Below are 18,873 nucleotides of genomic sequence, written 5' to 3' on the forward strand. Positions count from 1 at the left end.
ATCTGAACCAAAGGGAGATTGTTATATCTACTGACAAACACAAAAATCAAATGAGATTATGAGAATGGTCCTGTGTCAGCTAGTTATAAATAGAAAATACACATATATATCCTATTGGAAGGAATAATCCCAAATGGTGATGTTTTACAACACATTATGTACAAAATTAGGGATAAAATTGAACTTTAATTTTCAGTGAAGTATGAATAAAATAGTGAAGAGCTCTCCAGGTTGGCAATTATAGGAACAATTCTAAAACTACTCATCAGCTGATTGGGACTCCTTATAAAATTAATTTAAATGCACCAAAAGCCATATTGCATTTATACTATAGAAGGTAAAACTGGTACAGCCAGTTCATTATAAGATTTTTGATATTTTCCTGTTTTTTTAAATTGAATAATTGTGACACAGAGAATGAGAAATGCATTAATCTTATTCTTAGAGGTTTCTCCGTCGAGTTTAAGTTGCCAATGTCATATGCCTGGCAGTGCGGTGGCCAATTTAAATGGAACCATAGGGGATTCGGTCCATGTAAACTACTTAAACATCACCTGATGGTCCCCTCCCCTGCACCGTGGGCTGCCATAACCTAATTTAACAAGCTCTTTCAGAGTTTGGACATTTCTTTGGTAACAACTGACATTACCTGGCATTATTTCATGTTTTATTCTGAATTATTCTACTACAGAAGCTTAAGTTTAATTCCATCTGTACATATTATTTAATGTTTGCTTTGTCATGGCTCTGAGCTAGATGTTGTGAAACAACGTGCTTAACTGCCACTTTTACTCCCACTGTTGATAGTATTTATTGCCAGACGCAGTGGCTCATGCCTGTAATCCCAGCACTTTGGGAAGCCGAGGCAACCGAGGCGGATCACGAGGTCAGGATTTGAGCCTGGCCAACACGGTGAAACCCCGTCTCTACTAAAAATACAAAAAATTAGCCAGGCATGGTGGCGCACACCTGTAATCCCAGTTACTCAGAAGGCTGAGGCAGGAGAATCGCTTGAACCCAGGAAGCGGAGGTTGCAGTGAGCCGAGATCACGTCACTGCACTCCAGCCTGGGTGACAGGGCGAGGCTCCATCTCAAAAACCAAACCAAACCAAAACAAAACAAATAAAAAAAATCTACTAATTATAATTTTTGCTTCAGCAGCACTCAGGAGATTTTAGCTACTTTGGATCAGATGATATACTAATTTTTTAATTATGGTAATACACATCACATGAAATTTACCATTTGAACTGTTTTATATGTAAAGTTCAATAGCAGTAAGTACATTCATGTTGTGCAACCATCACTACCATCCATCTCTAGAGCTCTTTCATCTTCCCAAATGAAAACTCTGAACCCACTGAACAATAACCTCCATTACCAGCCCCTGGAAACCACTATTCTATTTCTTGTCTCTATGAATTTGACTACTCTAGGTACCTCATATAAATGGAATAATGTAGTAGTTGTCCTTTGGTGTCTGGCTTATTTTCCTTAGCATAATGTCTTGAAAGTTCATCTGTGTTGGCCGGGCGTGGTGGCTCACGCCTGTAATCCCAGCACTTTGGGAGGCCGAGGCTGGCGGATCACGAGGTCAGGAGATCGAGACCATCCTGGCTAACACGGTGAAACCCCGTCTCTACTAAAAATACAAAAAAAAAATTAGCCGGGCGAGGTGGCGGGCGCCTGTAGTCCCAGCTACTCGGGAGGCTGAGGCAGGAGAATGGCGTGAACCCCGGGGGGCGGAGCCTGCAGTGAGCCGAGATCGCGCCACCGCACTCCAGCCTGGGCAACAGCGAGACTCCATCTCAAAAAAAAAAAAAAAAAAAAAAGAAAGTTCATCCGTGTTACAGTACGAGCCAGAATTTTCTTCCTACACTGCACTAGGCTTCTCCGTTTGTCCATCAGTGGAAATTTGGGTTGTTTCTCTTTTGGCTCTTGTGGATACACCTGCTCTGAACATTGGTGTAACATAACCTAACTATTTTATGTGTATTAATTCATTTAATCTTCACAACCTATTTTACTCAAGTTAACTATTTCATGATAGGTACTTTACTAATCCCATTTTATAACTGAGGAAACAAAAACTCAGGGAGATAAAGGAATTTGTCCAAAGTCACACAGCTAGTAAGGGGTAGAGCCTGGATGATTCCAAGCTTATCCCTAATCACTAAGGATAAGATAGCACTCTTCCTTCAAGGAAGTTAGAATTGCACAAAGTGTAAGAAAAGTCTACAAACACCTAGTAAGCACACTGGCATGTGATAAATGCTATGAGAGCTTTTTAAGGGAAAGTGCCAGACATATTTAGCATGCAGGCTTAGTAAAAATCTAGATTAGGTCTGGCAGCCAAAATCTAGATTATGACCTGCTTTATATAGCCACAGAACTAAGAATGGTTTTACATTTGTAAAGCATTGTGTTTAAAAAAAAAAAAGAGGGCGGGGGCTGGGTATAGCGGCTCAGGCCTGTAATCCCAACATTTTGGGACGCTGAGGTGGCTGGACTGCTTGAGCCCAGGAATTCAAGACCAGCCTGAGCAACATAATGAGACCCCATCTTTACAAAAAATATAAATGTTCGCTGGGTGTTACGACATGTGACTGTGGTCCCAGCTACTCGGGAGGCTGAGGTGGGAGGATCACCTGAGCCCACGGAGGTTGAGGCTACACTAAGCTGTGATCTTGCCACTGCACTCCAAACCTGGGCAACAGAGCAAGACTGTGTTTCAAAAAAAGAAAGAAAAAGAGAGAAGAGGGGAAAAGAAAAAAAGAGGGAAGGAAACAAGCAAGGAAGGAAGGAAGGAGGAGGAAGGTAGGGAAGGAAGGAAGACAGAGGAAGAAAAAAGAAAAAAAAGAAATGTAACAGAGACCTTACATGGTCCACAATACCAAAATCATTTTCCATCTGTCTCTTTACAGCAAAAGTGTGCTAACTCCCATGTTTAAATTTTATTTTTAATTGATGAATAATAATTGTACATTTTTATGAGGTGCAATGTGATGTTTGGATACATGCATACACTGTAAAATGACCAAATCAGGCTAATCAGCATATCAGTCACCTCAAATATGTATCATTCTTTTAGCGGTGAGAATAGTTATCCTCTATTTCAAAACAGACAACACTTATTATTAACTATATTTGCTATGCTGTGCAAAAGAACAACAGAAATTATTATTCCTATCTACCCAAAACTATGTACCTACTGACCAACATCTCCCCCTTCCCTATCCACCCTCTCCTCTAGCCTCTGGTAACCACCATTCTACTCTCTACTTCTGTGAGCACTGTCTTTAGATTCCACATGTAAGTGAGACTTTACGGTATTTGTCTCTCTGTGCCTGGTTTATTGCACTTAACATAATGTCCTCCAGGTTCATCCATGGTATCACAAGTGTCAGAGTTCCCTGCATCATGGGTTTTAATCCACACCTTTGTTGTACTTGGCTCTAGTAAGTACAAGCATGGGGAAAATGTAAAACTCTTCTGGTGCAAGCATTCTGCATCATGTTTCAGACTTTTAAAGAAAATTTTAAGTCATCCTTAACAACATCACATTAATTTGAGGCTAGAGAAGATACTGACTATAACCCTGACAAAAGCCACTTGAGCAAATCCATCGGAATTATTCTGCAGGTATAAATTTTTAAATCACAAACTCATGAGGGAAAATGTAACTTCATTTCTCCATAACCCAGAAAGCTTTCTAGTAGGAGCTGGAATTCCGACTGATACAGAGACTGAAAGTAGTCACAGCAGGAGTCTCTGTCCAGTTAAGGGATAAGCCTGTCAGTTCGTGTCTGTATTGGTCACAGCCCCTTGAAAATTCCTTCAGGGGTTCTTTTACTTCCCCATCATCCCCAGAGTTAACTCTAGTCTCTTCTGCCTTTGCTAGTTGCCTTGGTAAAGTGGGGAGGGGAGTGTGTTCAGGCCCCAAGAAGAGGTCAGCACTGCACTGTCCTCAGGGATGGCGACCTGCTGCCGACGGAGCCAAGTCCTCCCATCCCAGGCTGGGACAGTGCCCTGCACAACGTTTTGGTGCTCCTTTCTCCTCCCTCTGCCAGACCTCAGGCAGGAACATGGTCTTGCTCACCTGCCTTTGGTACCTCAGGGTGTCCTTGGATAACTGGGGCTGTCCTCACCAGCCACCAGAGCTGCCACAGGGTGTCCAGTCCTGTCACTGAATGTGCCGCACCACAATGAGGATGCCGTGCAGGCTGCTCTGGGAGACTGGTGTTCTCCTTTCCACTACACACTTGAGAGTGCACACTCAGATCCCTGAGCTTCAGTGAAGACTTCCATTAAGCCACCAGCAAGGCTCCGCTTGAGAGCAGAGCTTCAGGGCAGTCCCCACCTCCCTATGCATCCTATCATGCAGTCCTGCTGAGGGTTCCTAGTCTGCGAGATAACAGAAAAATTAAAACGCCTTTAGCCTGCTCAATTCCCTTTCAAACTTTTTCTACCTCAGACCAAGAGATGCCTTTGGACTTCAGAAGTGAAGATTAATGCCTTGGTTCACAGGCTCTGCAATGATCCCCTTTTCTCTACACAGAAGACTCAAGACAATCTGAGTTAGGAGCAAAGACGGAGGTCTGAGGGCACTGGCGAAAAATTTCAGTGAGCTTGGAAGCAGGGTCATTTATGTTAATTGTACATGTCATCCCACACAGAAATGGCCTTTATAGGAATTATCAGTGTCGTGAAGAAAGTTTTTATTTCCATTTTTAAACCTCATATCCCCTCATCAAAAGCTCCCATCATGAGTTTCCGGCTGACTTACGCCAGGACTCACAGAATGATTCATCCCTATATGAAAAAGTATTTTCGCCAGCCTCAAAGGTTTTCAGGAATTACTAGATCAAAGAATTGTTAAAGAAACTTTCCAAAAGCTCATTCTACTTGCCCCTCCAAGCAAAATACTAACTTTGTGATGGATTTTAGACATTCCTAGTCCATAAAAATGGCATGAAACTTTTTTTCTTTCTTTTCTTTTTTAATAGAGACAGGGTTTTGATGTTACCCAGGCTGGTCTCCAACTCCTGGGCTCAAGGTGATCCAACCGCCTCAGCCTCCCAAAGTGCTGGGATTACAGGCGTGAACCACCGCGCCCGGTCCCGCACAGAAGTTTCTGATGTTCGGTGTGCCACCTTCATGATGGCTGTGTGGATCCAATATCTGCTTCTCTTTCATTCATAAAATTCACCAACTTCACATTGGAAAACATTATTCTATGGTTATTCCAGAAAATATTAGATTATCCCCGTTTTGTTTGAAAACTGACTGAAAATACGACATCATGTTCCCATCTGGCAGGAGTGCACAGTGGGCGTGGAAAATGGGGATGGGTGCGTCCAAGTTAGTTCCAATTTTCAAACATTCATCCCGCACCACCTGTTCAGCTGCCTGAGGAAAACTGTCCCACGCAGAGAAGCTTTTACCCCAGGTTAATAAAGATGCTTTTTATATTTGTATTTGAGTTGTGGTCACTAGTAATGTTTTCTAGTCCAGATTGTGAAATTTGTATTTCTGTTACTATCTTTGTTTTTATACCTCAAAGAACCATTTACAGTCACTGATTCATTTCCATAAAGCAGGAACTTTCCGAAATTTAGTAAGAATAGCTAAGTACAAATCTAAAAAAAAAAGTTATATACTTCAAAACCTAAAAATGCATTCACTGAGATGCCTTATATCCTAATTAAATATTAGCTGAATTGTAATTGATCTTACATTTTGATTTTGGGAAATATGTATTGCCTTTACTCCAAAATTTACTAGACCACCTTCCTACATATGGCAGGGGGCATTAGGTGGCTTGTGAATTTGAGAACTGCTCTATGGGGTTAGTGTCTGAGATTCATCAACTGAGCATGGAATAAGAAGAGAATAGCACTTTAAAGAACATTAGCTGAGGACTTTGCTAAGCATTTATTTAATTAGGGAAAGCTTCAAAAGTTGAAGTTCAATCATGCGACTTTCAAAATAACCCAAGTGAGACATGAAGAGACTAAATTGAGGGGCAGATCCATGGAAATGATGTATTAGAATCATAAGCACGAACTGTTTCAAGAGACAATACACGGAATTTGGAAAAAGGAGGGAGTGATAACTCTCAGATTTTTTTCCACAAATCATCCAACATTCATACGTATTATTTTGTATTCATACACTGTGGTCTTCATGGAGTAAGGTGCTAATGTAAAAAAATTCATTATTGGAGTTTATAAAAGCAACTTTTGACCATTTTCTCTGTGTGTCTAAATAGCAAACTTACTTCCTCAGAGAAGCAGAAACTCTTTGTCTTACTGACACTGGAATCTATCCTCTGTAGTTTTATTCCATCAAAAAGATAATTACGCTGGGCATGGTAGCTCACACCTGTAATCCCAGCACTTTGGGAGGCCGAGGCAGGTGGATCACGAGGTCAGGAGATCGAGACCATCCTGGCTAACACTATGAAACCCCGTCTCTACTAAAAATACAAAAAATAAAAAAATTAGCCGGGTGCGGTGACGGGCACCTGTAGTCCTAGCTACTTGGGAGGCTGAAGCAGGAGAATGGCATGAACCTGGGAGGTGGAGCTTGCAGTGAGCCGAGATTGCGCCACTGCACTCCAGCCTGGGCGACAGAGCGAGACTCTGTCTCAAAAAAAAAAAAAAAAAAAAAAAACAGATAACTAAGACTTTGGCCCTACAATATTTACACTCTGCATGGAAAACCACCCACCAAATATGTTTTCTGTACTTACTGAAAAACCACCAACTATGGTTTTATATTCACTGAATACAAGTAAATTAATGAAACATTTTCAGGACAATCAGGCACAGATTGCTATTTTTTTTATTGAGTTGAGATAATTACTTGTGCTAATAATAGAAAGAAAGTGTGTATCCACTCCTGGAAGGCTGTGTGCTGTGCTACAAGAGAAGCTGATGCCTCTGCCTCCCCATCTTTGTTCTGTGGAGCCACACAGGCAGCCTGATACCTGGGCAAATGCTTACCTGCCCAGATCTGAAGGGCTGGTGCACCCAGAGTCGTGGCTAGGTTGTGTGCAGCACAAATTCCTGCCTCTAGTTTCCCTGCTTTCCTCTTCTCCTAAGAAATCAGTACATGAGCTTTTTCCAAATAACTGGAGAAGAAATGAGGCAGAAAGTATCTTTTTAAACACAATTCTCATTTACTCAGAAAATTGAGAAAAGAGTTCTAAGTGATAATTGATGTCAACCTGTAAAATTTTTCAACAGCTTGTCTATTTTCTCTACAATATTGTCATCAACTCACAACCAAATATCACAAATAGGCAGCATAATGGCCTCATTAGGGCAGTTTCCACAGTGAATGACCCACACCATCAACAATGGCATGCATCTGTCATGCATCTTCCCAGAAAGTCCTAAAATTCTACAGGAAAAACCTCTTGGAAAGAAAGTTTCGAATGTTGATGAGGTCCACCCATATAGTTAATCTCTTCAGGTGAGAAGCTATAAACATAAGACACTTCTTCAGTTTCATCCATTTTGTAACCTCATTGGCTGAAATGTTCTTCACAGTAATATCTGTGTTCACTGCATTGTTTCCAAGTATTTAAAACCCCTGAAGAAGTAAGTAATCCATGTGTTTTACGCCATTTCAACAGAAATGTCTTAGGCAATGTTTCTCTTTGCTGCTTACAGATCCCCAAATAAGACAGCTTGCTTCATTAGTGAAGGCCCCTTGAAAAAATTCTCAAACTCTCCTTCGGTCTAACACATGGTTAGTTATTGCACGTTCATTTTGCGACTTTAAAAAGGAGCAATTGCAGAGGTGTCAAGCCACAAATAACAATGCTGTCTAACTTCGTTAGACCATGAAAACACATGGGTTATCCTCGTAAAAAAGCATATATATTTTTTAATTTATTGCAGTAGCATCTTGAATTACATCTATCATGAGAGAATATAAAATCTTTTTCATGTTTTTCCCACACTGTCATAACTTATTATTGTTTTCCATTATCTTAATATTCTGCCGTCTCAGAGATGTTGCCCCTGGGTGACCTGAAAGTCTGGTGAAGCTGGTGTGATCAGGGATATAATAAGACAGTGACCATCTATGGACCTTGGACACAATACTCGAGAGCATGATAGATGCGTGTGGGCCATAATGATGTTGATATTAATATGACAGTAATTCCTCTCTGACTCTGGTAAATCACTCCACCTTGTCTAGGTTTTGCATTTCCAAATACTTGCCCTTTCTCTCTTAATAATTCTCCTTAATATCCCACATTCCTTTAGCCTGAGGTGGAAAACTTGTAAGTGGGGAGGGAAATCCTAAAACTCACTAGGTGACACAATACACTAAAGCATTCCAGCTTGGGTCAGCAGACATGTTACAGCTGCAGACTCTTATGTTTTCTCTCTTTAGACCAAAGAGTTTATCTTACACTCATCATGTGTTGGTCTGTGAGCGGCCAAGACAACATTCAATGAGCAACCAGCAAACCCTCCCTTATGCTAGAATGCTTACTTATGGGGATACCAAAAACACTAGGTCTGTTATAGTTCTACTTGGAAACTTCAGATGCCTTTTCTTCTAACTCTGAAATTTTAATAAGATGGAAGAAGCACTTTCTGCATAATTGTTTCTTTAAAACTAAATGCAATTCCAACCCAGAGGAGGCCTCTTTTGGACAAGACTAGCCAAGTTACAGATGAAGACAACAGGGTCTTAGCTGTCAGTGAGATAGCCCTCTTTGATCCTGGGAAATTCTGAAGGAATTTCTCATTTCAAAATGAGAATAAATACTTTTGGGTAAAGGGAGGGGAGAAAATTCTTCAGGTCACCTTCCATTTTTTCCTTATAAACAAATTACAATCAGTTGACCTCAGCCTAGCATTTTGATTAAAAATAACTCAAGATAGGACTGAAAGAAAACACCAAGAAGAGTGTTTTATCCTAATCTTAGAAAGGCATATTCATATGACAACCAGCATAAGAAGCAAGGAATCTGAATTACAGAAAAATAAACTTTAAACTGAAACTGCTAATATAATAAATGCAGAGGAGACACAGGGCAGCAAATGCACAAATAAATGTATGTCTTTAGCCAGTATGTGAATGATACCCAAAACGGCTGGTTTTTCATCTCAAACAGTCATGGAATAACACCTTCACAGTGTTTATTAATTGTTGAAATTGTCTAAAATAAGAGATTATATTTTCACAAATTCATTTGACACAGACACAGCTATAAGCACAGGAGAATTCACGCCTAAGGAAAAAGGTAAAATTAATTCACCTATGTCTGTATTTGTCAACTAAACAAAGCATCGATCCATTTATTGTAAAGTATAATAAAACCAAGGACAACCATTGCATAATTAAATTGCCTCTGAAAGCCAATTGTTGATCATGGAGAAAACCAAGTTTTACAACTGTATGTGTGTATCATATAAACATTTCTTTTCCTAATATAGATCATTCATTATTTATTTTAAAATGTTAAGAATTTACTATGTGCCAGTGTATCATTTGAATTCTCATATTTTAAACATTTTAAACTATAGGTTAATTTATGAAATTTTCAATTAGTGTTAGAAGAAGTTACAGAAAAAGGAATAACAAACATGTTAAAATAATTAAATGGTTTCAATGGCATCTCTGAATTTCTTTGATATTATTATCAAAATGTTTTCTTCAATTCTACTCAAAACCTTATTTTTTTGCCCTAAGTCTTTGTCAGCTTATTTCAGTCTTATTTTTACATGTAATATACCACAGAGTTCTTCTTAGCTTCAAGTGATGCAATGTGAAAGGTGTAGAAATGCACACTGACCCTTAGCCTCTTAAATTTACAACAGGTCGGCTGGGCGCAGTGGCTCACGCCTTTGGGAGGCCGAGGCGGGCAGACCACAAGGTCAGGAGATTGAGACCATCCAGGCCAGCATGGTGAAACCCCTTCTCTACTAAAAATACAAAAATTAGCCTGGTGTGGTGGCGGGCACCTGCAGTCCCAGCTACTCGGGAGGCTGAGGCAGGAGAATCACTTGAGCCCAGGAGGCAGAGCTTGCAGTGAGCTGAGATTGCACCACTGCACTCCAGCCTGGGCAACACAGCAAGACTCTATCTCGATAAATAAATAAATAAATAAATTTACAACAGGTCACTTTATCCTCAAATTAGCCAATACCATGTTAGAGGTTATACTGAAATTCTAACTATGAAGATGTAGAAAGCAAAAACATATTTAATTAGTTATAATCCAATCTGTGCAATATTCATGATAATACATTTTTACAAGTTGAAAGTAATTCTGGATTATGCTTCATAACTTATGAAACCTTTGGTGGAAAAACTGAGTCTTCCCCATTAAAGGGAATTAAATACGTTGCTTATAAAAGTGCATTAACTTGTTCGGCCTACGGGTTCATCATTTAGTGGCATGGAAGAACTAGTTTACTTGCGGTATCCAAGAGGCATGAAGAAAGACACCTCCAAAAAGTCCATTTTGATTCTTTACACTGGGACAGATGGGATGCATAGCTACCTTGTTCCCCTCTCACCCCTCAGGCTAAGGCTTGAGTAACTATCGCAGCTGTTTCCATGGCGTCTTTCCATCACATGGGTACAAGGCACTGGGCTGCACAACTGGGAAACTACTTGTTTTCTGCCTGTTAATTTTTAGCTCTGAGATCTTTACACTCCACTGGAGAAAGGCTTTCATGTCTGAGACAGGGGGGTCATTATTTGTTAGTTTAATTATTTATGATCAGAACATTTGTTCAGTCACTCTTCCATAGACCATTCTGAATCTAATAAAGGATATTAAAACACTAGAGATAATCTATAGCCTTCAATAAATCACTCCCAATTTGGAACTCCTTTGATGAATACTCCCGGCTACCATGAGGGAGAAGAAAAAAGTCAAAACCAATTAAAAAAAGCAACAACAATGAATTTGTAATAAACTCAGTTGATAGCTAACTAAAGTAAGCCTGTTTTTCTAACTTCATTAACATGAAAATAAATTTTATTAAGATTGATATGCTTTTTTGCACAATGAGTTACAGGAACATGAACTAAGAATAAAAATGATCCCTATGATAAAGAATCCTCATAGTCATGTACTTTAGTATAAAATATGATTTGACATCAAGAAGAGCTACGGCTTCAGACTGCTCTTGTTTTCCTTTACCCCCTGTGCCCAGGCTTAGTCACTGTTTCAGTGATAATGACCATCCACTGAGGTTCTGCAGGAATAGAACCTAAAGTAACAAAACAGAGCCCATATCTCTGCAACAAATGAAATCACAGACTTAAGAAAAATAAACAGAAAAATGAAAAGTTAAGTTGTTCATGTTTCATAGCCATACTGCCTATAACAAATGCCAGAACGTATTTATTTGGTCCAATGTGCAATGCATTAAATGTGCTCAAATACAGAAAACACCAAGAAATGCAACATGGAGTTAAAAAAAAAAAAAAAAAAAAAAAAGGCTGGGCGCAGTTACAGGCTCACACCTATAATCCTATCACTTCAGGAGGCCGAGGTGGGTGGATCAGGAGGTGAGGAGATCCAGACCACCTTGGCTAACATGGTGAAACCCCGTCTCTACTAAAAAAAAAAAAAATACAAAAAAATTAGCCGGGCGTGGTGGCGGGTGCCTGTAGTCCCAGCTACTTGGGAGGCTGAGGCAGGAGAATGGCGTGAACCCAGGAGGCAGAGCTTGCAGTGAGCTGAGATTGCACCACCGCACTCCAGCCTGGGTGACAGAGAGAGACTCCATCTCAAAAAAAAAAAAAAAAAAAAAAAAAAAGAACAACGGCAATAAGAAAATAGGAAAGCATAATTATATAAAATACACTAGACACTTTTCAATCTTTTTAATATATGCCTACAAATACATTTTATTAATAGTGTAAATTTAATTTCCTCTGAGAATTTATTCAAAGAAGTTCTATCTGAGTTTGTGCTCAGAAAACGCCAGGATGATTCCTTGTCACAATGTATTTGGTGTTTAAAGTTCCCTCTAATTTACACAGCAAGACAACATTCAATTTTCTACACTTCTGCTTAAGCATACGTAAAAGAAACACACTCCTCATGAGATATGTTTACAAATATAAATGGAATAGTCACAGTGGAGCATGAATAAACCATTACATGGTTATTTCTCTACAGTGGATGCTAAAGAGAGAATCAAGTCCACCATAATAAGAAATAAACTAAGAGTTGTAGCTAAAACATAATAAAAATCTTTTTAAACGCTTCTTTACTTCGCCAATTTTCTCATCCAAATAGGGATAATTAAATAATCTGGGACAACAAAATGTATACTGTGGCAGAACAAAAGAATCCAAGGTAAAAAAAAGGACATAGCAGAATCTAAGGTCTTCGATAAATAATACTCAGATATTGCAAGGGGTATACAAAGAGTTCAAACACTGTCAAAATCAGGTGTGACTTGTTCAGGGCACACAAAGATTGTACCAAGGGAAACCCAGCAGGACCAGAAAGCCGAAGTGATCAACTTATTCCTGTCAAATACATTCTTGGAGTTTCAAATGTGAACAAATATGCTTATTCCGAATTTTACTTCCTTCTGCAAAGTATTAATCAATTATAATTATTTTGTTAAATGAAAATCCAATGAGAGTCACCAAGGAGCAATACAAGGAAAAAGGCAGACTCACCATCTCTTCGATTAAGCCTTGAAAACCCCGGGCCATGGCTGCTGGACAGCTCTGAGGAGCTGCTGAAGGATGACCTAGGCAAGGCAGAGGCCAGTGGGGCATCACAGTCAGCTGCCGGGAAAAATACCGTGATATGGTTAACACTCAGATTGCAGCTTGGCAGAAATAATAGTCCAAAAATACATATGAATATATTCTAGGATGTATGGCAATCATCACTCCTTTTTTAATCTTTTACAATTTTTAAAATTTATATTGCAGTATAATTTACAGAGAGTAAAATTCCAGAGAATTTATCTGATGTTTTTAAAGTGTACAGCTCTATTCATTTTGACAAATGCATTCAGCCTTATAACCTCCAACATAATGAAGACATAAAACAGGTCCATTAGCCCTCAAAGTTCCCTAATGTCTCACATTTTCTCAATTCTGCAAGATGTCTTGGTGCATCACCCATCCAACACTACTTTAAACTCAATTTGATGCTTAGGTTCTTTAGGTACACACACACAGAGGTAGTGTGAATTCTGTGCCCAAACCTTAATAGCGGCTAGAAATTCTCACAGTGCCCCTGCACAGAACCTGTGAGGGATGGGACAGGTGAAATGCACCAGGTGTTCAGTTCAGAGTTACCTGCGTGAAGCCAGGACCCATGAAAGGCAACACCTGTAGTGATGAACTGGAAAAAGCCCACTCTGTAGACCTCTCCAGAGGGAATCACTGGGGGCTACTTGCCTACGGGAGATGGAGGCTCCTCCTTTTTGCCTGGTAACTTGAGCATTGCAGGAATTTGCCCTGCCTTTCCAACCCAAGGACCCCTGCATGTCACCCTTACCTCAAGGTGACTCTCTATTGCTTCAGCTCTGGTCTAAAAGAATTGCTGGGGGTTAAGTAGTGTTTGACCCAGATCACCTTATTTGTCATAAGACCATAAGGACCCTCAGAGCCTTCCTGCTCCTGGTGTTCCCCACCGTCAAACTTGAGGAGCCCCTGGGACCATTCCCACCTTGGGTAGCTCTTTTCCTATGCGTAGCCATGGGTAACAGAAGCAACCCAGAGGTTACCTCTGAGTCCCGCAGTCCAATCCTGTAATCACTGTACTTTCAGGCATGTCATATATTTTCTCATAAAAAGGTTACCTCTTCCAGCATGGTTATTGATCTAATAATGTTAGACATAAGTTTTCTGTCACACATTAGGATATTTCTGTGAAAGAGGAATGTTATACCTTGAATATATCATTAGATGATTCTGAGCTGCATATTTTGTATACAATTTTTTTCTTTGTGAGCAACTTGTTAAGTCACAGAAAGAAGGCAACCAGAATTAACTAGATTGCTACAACTTAGCAAAATGTCAACTATGCTCAGTGAGATAGATAAGAGGTAATTCAGGGTCTCTCCTGATTTGTTTGGTTGAGTACATGATACTGCAACAACAGAAAGAAAATTAAGTGCACATAATTTGCCTGAGTGAATACCATTTCATAAAGAAATACTGGAATTATACCTGCTTTTCTAAAAGCATGCATTGCCATGAATACAGCGACATGTCTTTAACACATGACAAAAGAAAAACTCAGTAACTCATTGTGAAGCATCTATTCTACAATAGGGAGAACAGTATTTCATTGCTTGGTAAAACATTCAGGGTATTTGATATAGGAACATTTTTCTATATATTCCCTGTAAGTGACAATGTTACATTTATATAGGTGAGTCAGACACTAGAACCTGTGATTTTTTACACATAAAGAGCAGCATAATCTAGCTAAGAAATTGCATTTAACATCTTTAGCATGAAGATCACCCAATATTTTCACACAGCAAGAAGCCAATGAAATGTGCAGAGCTGTTAAGAAAGGTTTGCTTTCTCTACGCTTTCCTTAAATGTCCCCCTCAGTGTCTATGCCACAAGAGAGGCTTTCTTGATTTCCCCAGCACACATGCTCTCTGGATGACCCTGTGCAGTCAGGATTCTCAGATGTCAGCAAAGATGCTACAGAGTGGGCTAAGAAAAATAGATAAATACGAATCCAACTGGTTACGAATTTTACTTACATTTTCTAAAAAGGCATTTTAAAACTGTGAAGAAGCTAAAGTACAAGAAGGCAACTAAGCCTCTGCTCCGTCTATAGACAAGTCCCACATGGCCCCCGAGTGGACAGCAGGATCCAAGAAGGAAGGACATCATCCAGAGAATAGTGCCTCCTAAGCCTGTCTGCCTGATGTTATTTTCTCTCTGTTTTCTGGGAAAGAATAAAACAAATCCAAGGACATCTAAAGTAGCGTTGACATTTTTTGGATAAAATCTATTCTTACATTAGAAAAGCATGATAGCTGTTCTCATGATGCCTCTGTCCTGCAGTATCATGCAATACATAAAACAGCACTGGGCATTTCATGTGTCCCTGGGATTCCTGGCTGACATGTCTAACTCTCTCTGTGGAATCATGAGCTCTTGAAGGCACAATAAAAGTCTTTCCCAACTTCGTGCGCTCTACACCTAGCGCAGAATCTGAAAGATAGCACATTCTCAATAAACTTCAACTGAATATTTACTAAATACATAAAAGAGAATTATCATTAACCAATATATTTAATTAAACTTAGTCTTCCTAAGTTAGCAGAGTACAATTTATTAAAGTTCAAACACAAGAGGCCTAGACGTATCACAGATTCACATCTCTAATAAAAATAATAACCAGATCTCAAGAGAATGTTCTAAATAGGTGTAATAGATAATATTGTTATTCTTTCCCTTGGTTTCTCCCTAATTAACTTTCCAATTGTGTGTTTCACGAGTTTCAGATGATTTCCAATAGGATTAAGGTCCAAATATAAATCTGTAAAGACAGCTGGAAACAAAATTACTGAAATTTTCCATTTCACCTTTGGAAAATTCAAGAGTCAACAGCATCTGTCTGCCAAAGAGTCACCTTGTAATGAAGAAAATTTCTGGCACAGACTTGAATAAATCTTGCCCTTCAGAAAGGCAATAAATTCGGGCGTGGTGGCTCACACCTGTAATCCCAACACTTTGGGAGGCCAAGGCGGGTGGAACACGAGGTCAGGAGATCGAGACCATGCTGGCTAATATGGTGAAACCCCGTCTCTACTAAAAATACAAAAAATTAGCTGGGCGTGGTGGCACGTGCCTGTAGTCCCAGCTACCCAGGAGGCTGAAGCAGGAGAATCGCTTGAACCTGGGAGGCGGAGGTTGCAGTGAGCCGAGATGGTGCCACTACACTCCAGGCTGGGCGACAGAGCAAGACTCTGTCTAAAAAAAAAAAAAAAAAGAAAGAAAGAAAGGCACTAAATTTTATAAAATAAAAGAACATAAGAACTTATCTGGTACCTAAGTTTATTGTTTTTTCCCTATCATTTTGAATTCTGTGAACACTTTCTTTCTAGAAAGAATTGTACACTACTGAGTCAGAGGGGAAAATACAGTGGGTACCCCACAAGTGTTACAGGGGCTGGATCTCCCTCTTCCTCAGCTTATTTGGAAATCTGGTTAAGATTCACTATATTTCCATGTGCTTGGCTCAATATAGAGGGTTCTAGAGTCTTAATGTTACAAGTATTGATTATTTCATATTTATTCTCACCATCTAAAGGCAGAGATTCATTGCTACATAGGTGTATTTTATATTATTGTTCTCCTAGAAGATCATGGTTGAAAAATGATATAAAATGTTTTATGCAGGGTTATTTTATATCTGTTCAAAAATGGCGGACTTCCTTAAAAATCACCTGTGCTGAACTGGGTAACAACTGGATTCATATTAAAACTTGCAGGTTTGAAGAAGAGAAGCATTTGGAAAATGCAGAGAAAAAACACAGTATGGGTTGATGACTCAGCTGAAGGCTCAACAATGGTTGAGAGAGAAGTAGAAATAAACCCATAGGGGATCCCACCTGCCACCTTCCATGCAGCCACCTCAAGGGACAACTTTGAAGATGCACGCTAGACCAGAGGGTTTTTGGCTTGCTGCACTTCCCTAGGCTTGTTGATTTAGTCTCGGTGATCAGCTCTGCCTAGGTTCCTCTCTCCCCACTCTATGGTCTTGATTTGTCCCCTGACCCCTGCCTGGCATCACTCTTAGCTTCCCACTTCTCCTTGAAAAGTATTCCCAGGATGCTTTGTGATTCCCAGCATGCTGCCTATGAAGGGTTTGGGACAGAAACCATTTCTTAGTATTATGTTCATGAAAGACAGCAGATTAAAATTAGCCTAAGGGCTTCCTGTATACAAATCAACATTGCATTCACAGATCTGCTAGTTTAAGACAATTTTTACCACATGAATATGAAACGATTAAAAAATAAATTTGAGGAATTGCCCTTACCTAAGACAGAGATGATATACTTTTCAAAACAGCATTTCATTTGAGTATATTAATTCTTGCACTTATTTAATAAAAGTGTATTGAGCACCTACCATGTGTAAAGCATTATGGGGCATAAAGAGAGACATGGTTCTAGGTTCAAGAAGTCCAGAATCTAACATGGGAGGGAGATGTGTAAATATCTGTTATAGGAAATAAACAGAAGAGCAAAATATTTAGATACTACTATTTATTCCAAAACACAGGGAAGCATCTTAATTGCTTAGGAACAAAACCAGCCTCTGAAAGAGCAAACACTACTAGGGAGAGATGCGTATAAAAGTGCTTCTGGAAAAGATAAACATAAACCACGCATTTTCAAACAGCAATTCATTGTTCTGGGATCTGATAATAAGAATGAAAAAAAAAAGAATGCATGGATAATACATGGACAGATTTTGTCCGTATCTGCAGAGGAAATGGGAAAAGCCAAAAGGAGGGGCGAAAACTGATCCTATGGGGAGGAGTTTTACATTCAAATGAGGACACCTCCTGGCATCTCTGGATGGAGCTCCGAATTCATTATAGTATTACTTAAAGGATTTTATTAAAAGACCAAACCACACCGCACTTGTGGTTGAATGCCTTTATCAGAGATGAATCTTACCATGTGTTAGGACAGGCTGACAGTGGCTCCCAAAGATATGTCTATGCCCCAATCCTGGGACCCTGAGAAGGTTACTTCAGAAGGTAAGGTTCTCCAGATGCGATCAAAGACCCTGAGATGAGGAAATTATCTTGAATTATCTGGCTGGGTCTTAAATAACACCAGAACTGCCCTTGTAAGAGAGATAAAGGTGAGGATGAACAGAGCCCCACACAAAAGAGAAGAGGGTGTGAAAATGGAGGCAGAGGCCAGAGTGAGGCACCCACAAGGTGAGGCATGCAGGCAAACACACGAAGCCGGAAGAAACGAAGAATGGATGTCCCCCTAGAGCCTCCGTAGGGAGTGTGGCCCATCTTGAATTTGGACTAGGGATACTGATGCAGAACTTCTGGTCTCCAGACTATGACAGAATAAATTCTGTTGCTTTAAGTCAGCCAGTTTGTGGGCATTTCTCACAAGGGCCATAGGAAACGAACACACTGTTTATATGGAATTACATATTGGATATTTTAGGGGAAATGCAGGAGAGTTCCACTGAAAATAGGATTAACATCCCTTTGAATCGCACAGATACCCAATTCCTTCTGAGAAGGGCTTCGTGATGCTAAGCCACTCTTCCAGGCTGTGGCTCTGCCCATGCTTGCAGCTGCATCTGCTCCTCACTGTGAAAGGAGCTAACCACTGTGTCAGTGGAACCTAAGGATGGAAGGAGAGGGGAAGGGGCCGCTGAACTGCTAATATGAGGGGATGGCACCTTAACCAGCTTCGAATTATCAGAAAAACACAAAGCCTACTATTAAAGAGTTCAACAGATGGTTACTGTGTTATCACAGATGTACAGAAAACCTCTTTGTTCTTTTTTAGAAAACAAAAAGAAACAAAAAGATTCCTGTCCTTTCTCAGACTGTCTTGATTAGGTCAAATTCACTAACTCCACAGCAGCAGGCTTCTCTCTGATTCCACACATTGAGTCAGTAGGGAGGATGGCCTCGGGAATCAAATCACAAACAGGGAAGGGGGTGCCCATACCTTCTTTAGGCCATGTCTGGATGTTCATCTGGATACAGGGCTATTCCATTCTTCCCATTTTATCACCTGTCTTTTCAGTTCTTAATGTACCTTAACATTATCTTAATGAGAGGTTACATAAAGCTTTTATTTAGAAGGTACCGAAAGTTCATCTTGTTATGAATC

General features: G+C 39.9%; 1 protein-coding gene across 1 annotated transcript in view; it reads right to left on the reverse strand.

Moving 5' to 3' along the window:
• Positions 1-18,873, reverse strand: part of LOC100443657 (contactin-associated protein-like 3) — a 234,210-nt gene that overhangs the window by 196,775 nt on the left and 18,562 nt on the right. The window contains 1 exon segment of the mRNA XM_024252621.3: positions 12,683-12,793. Coding sequence (XP_024108389.2) covers positions 12,683-12,793 — 111 coding nt within the window.

This window comes from Pongo abelii, chromosome 13 (genome assembly GCF_028885655.2).
Source record: "Pongo abelii isolate AG06213 chromosome 13, NHGRI_mPonAbe1-v2.0_pri, whole genome shotgun sequence".
In the NCBI taxonomy this organism is placed as follows: Eukaryota; Metazoa; Chordata; class Mammalia; order Primates; family Hominidae; genus Pongo; species Pongo abelii.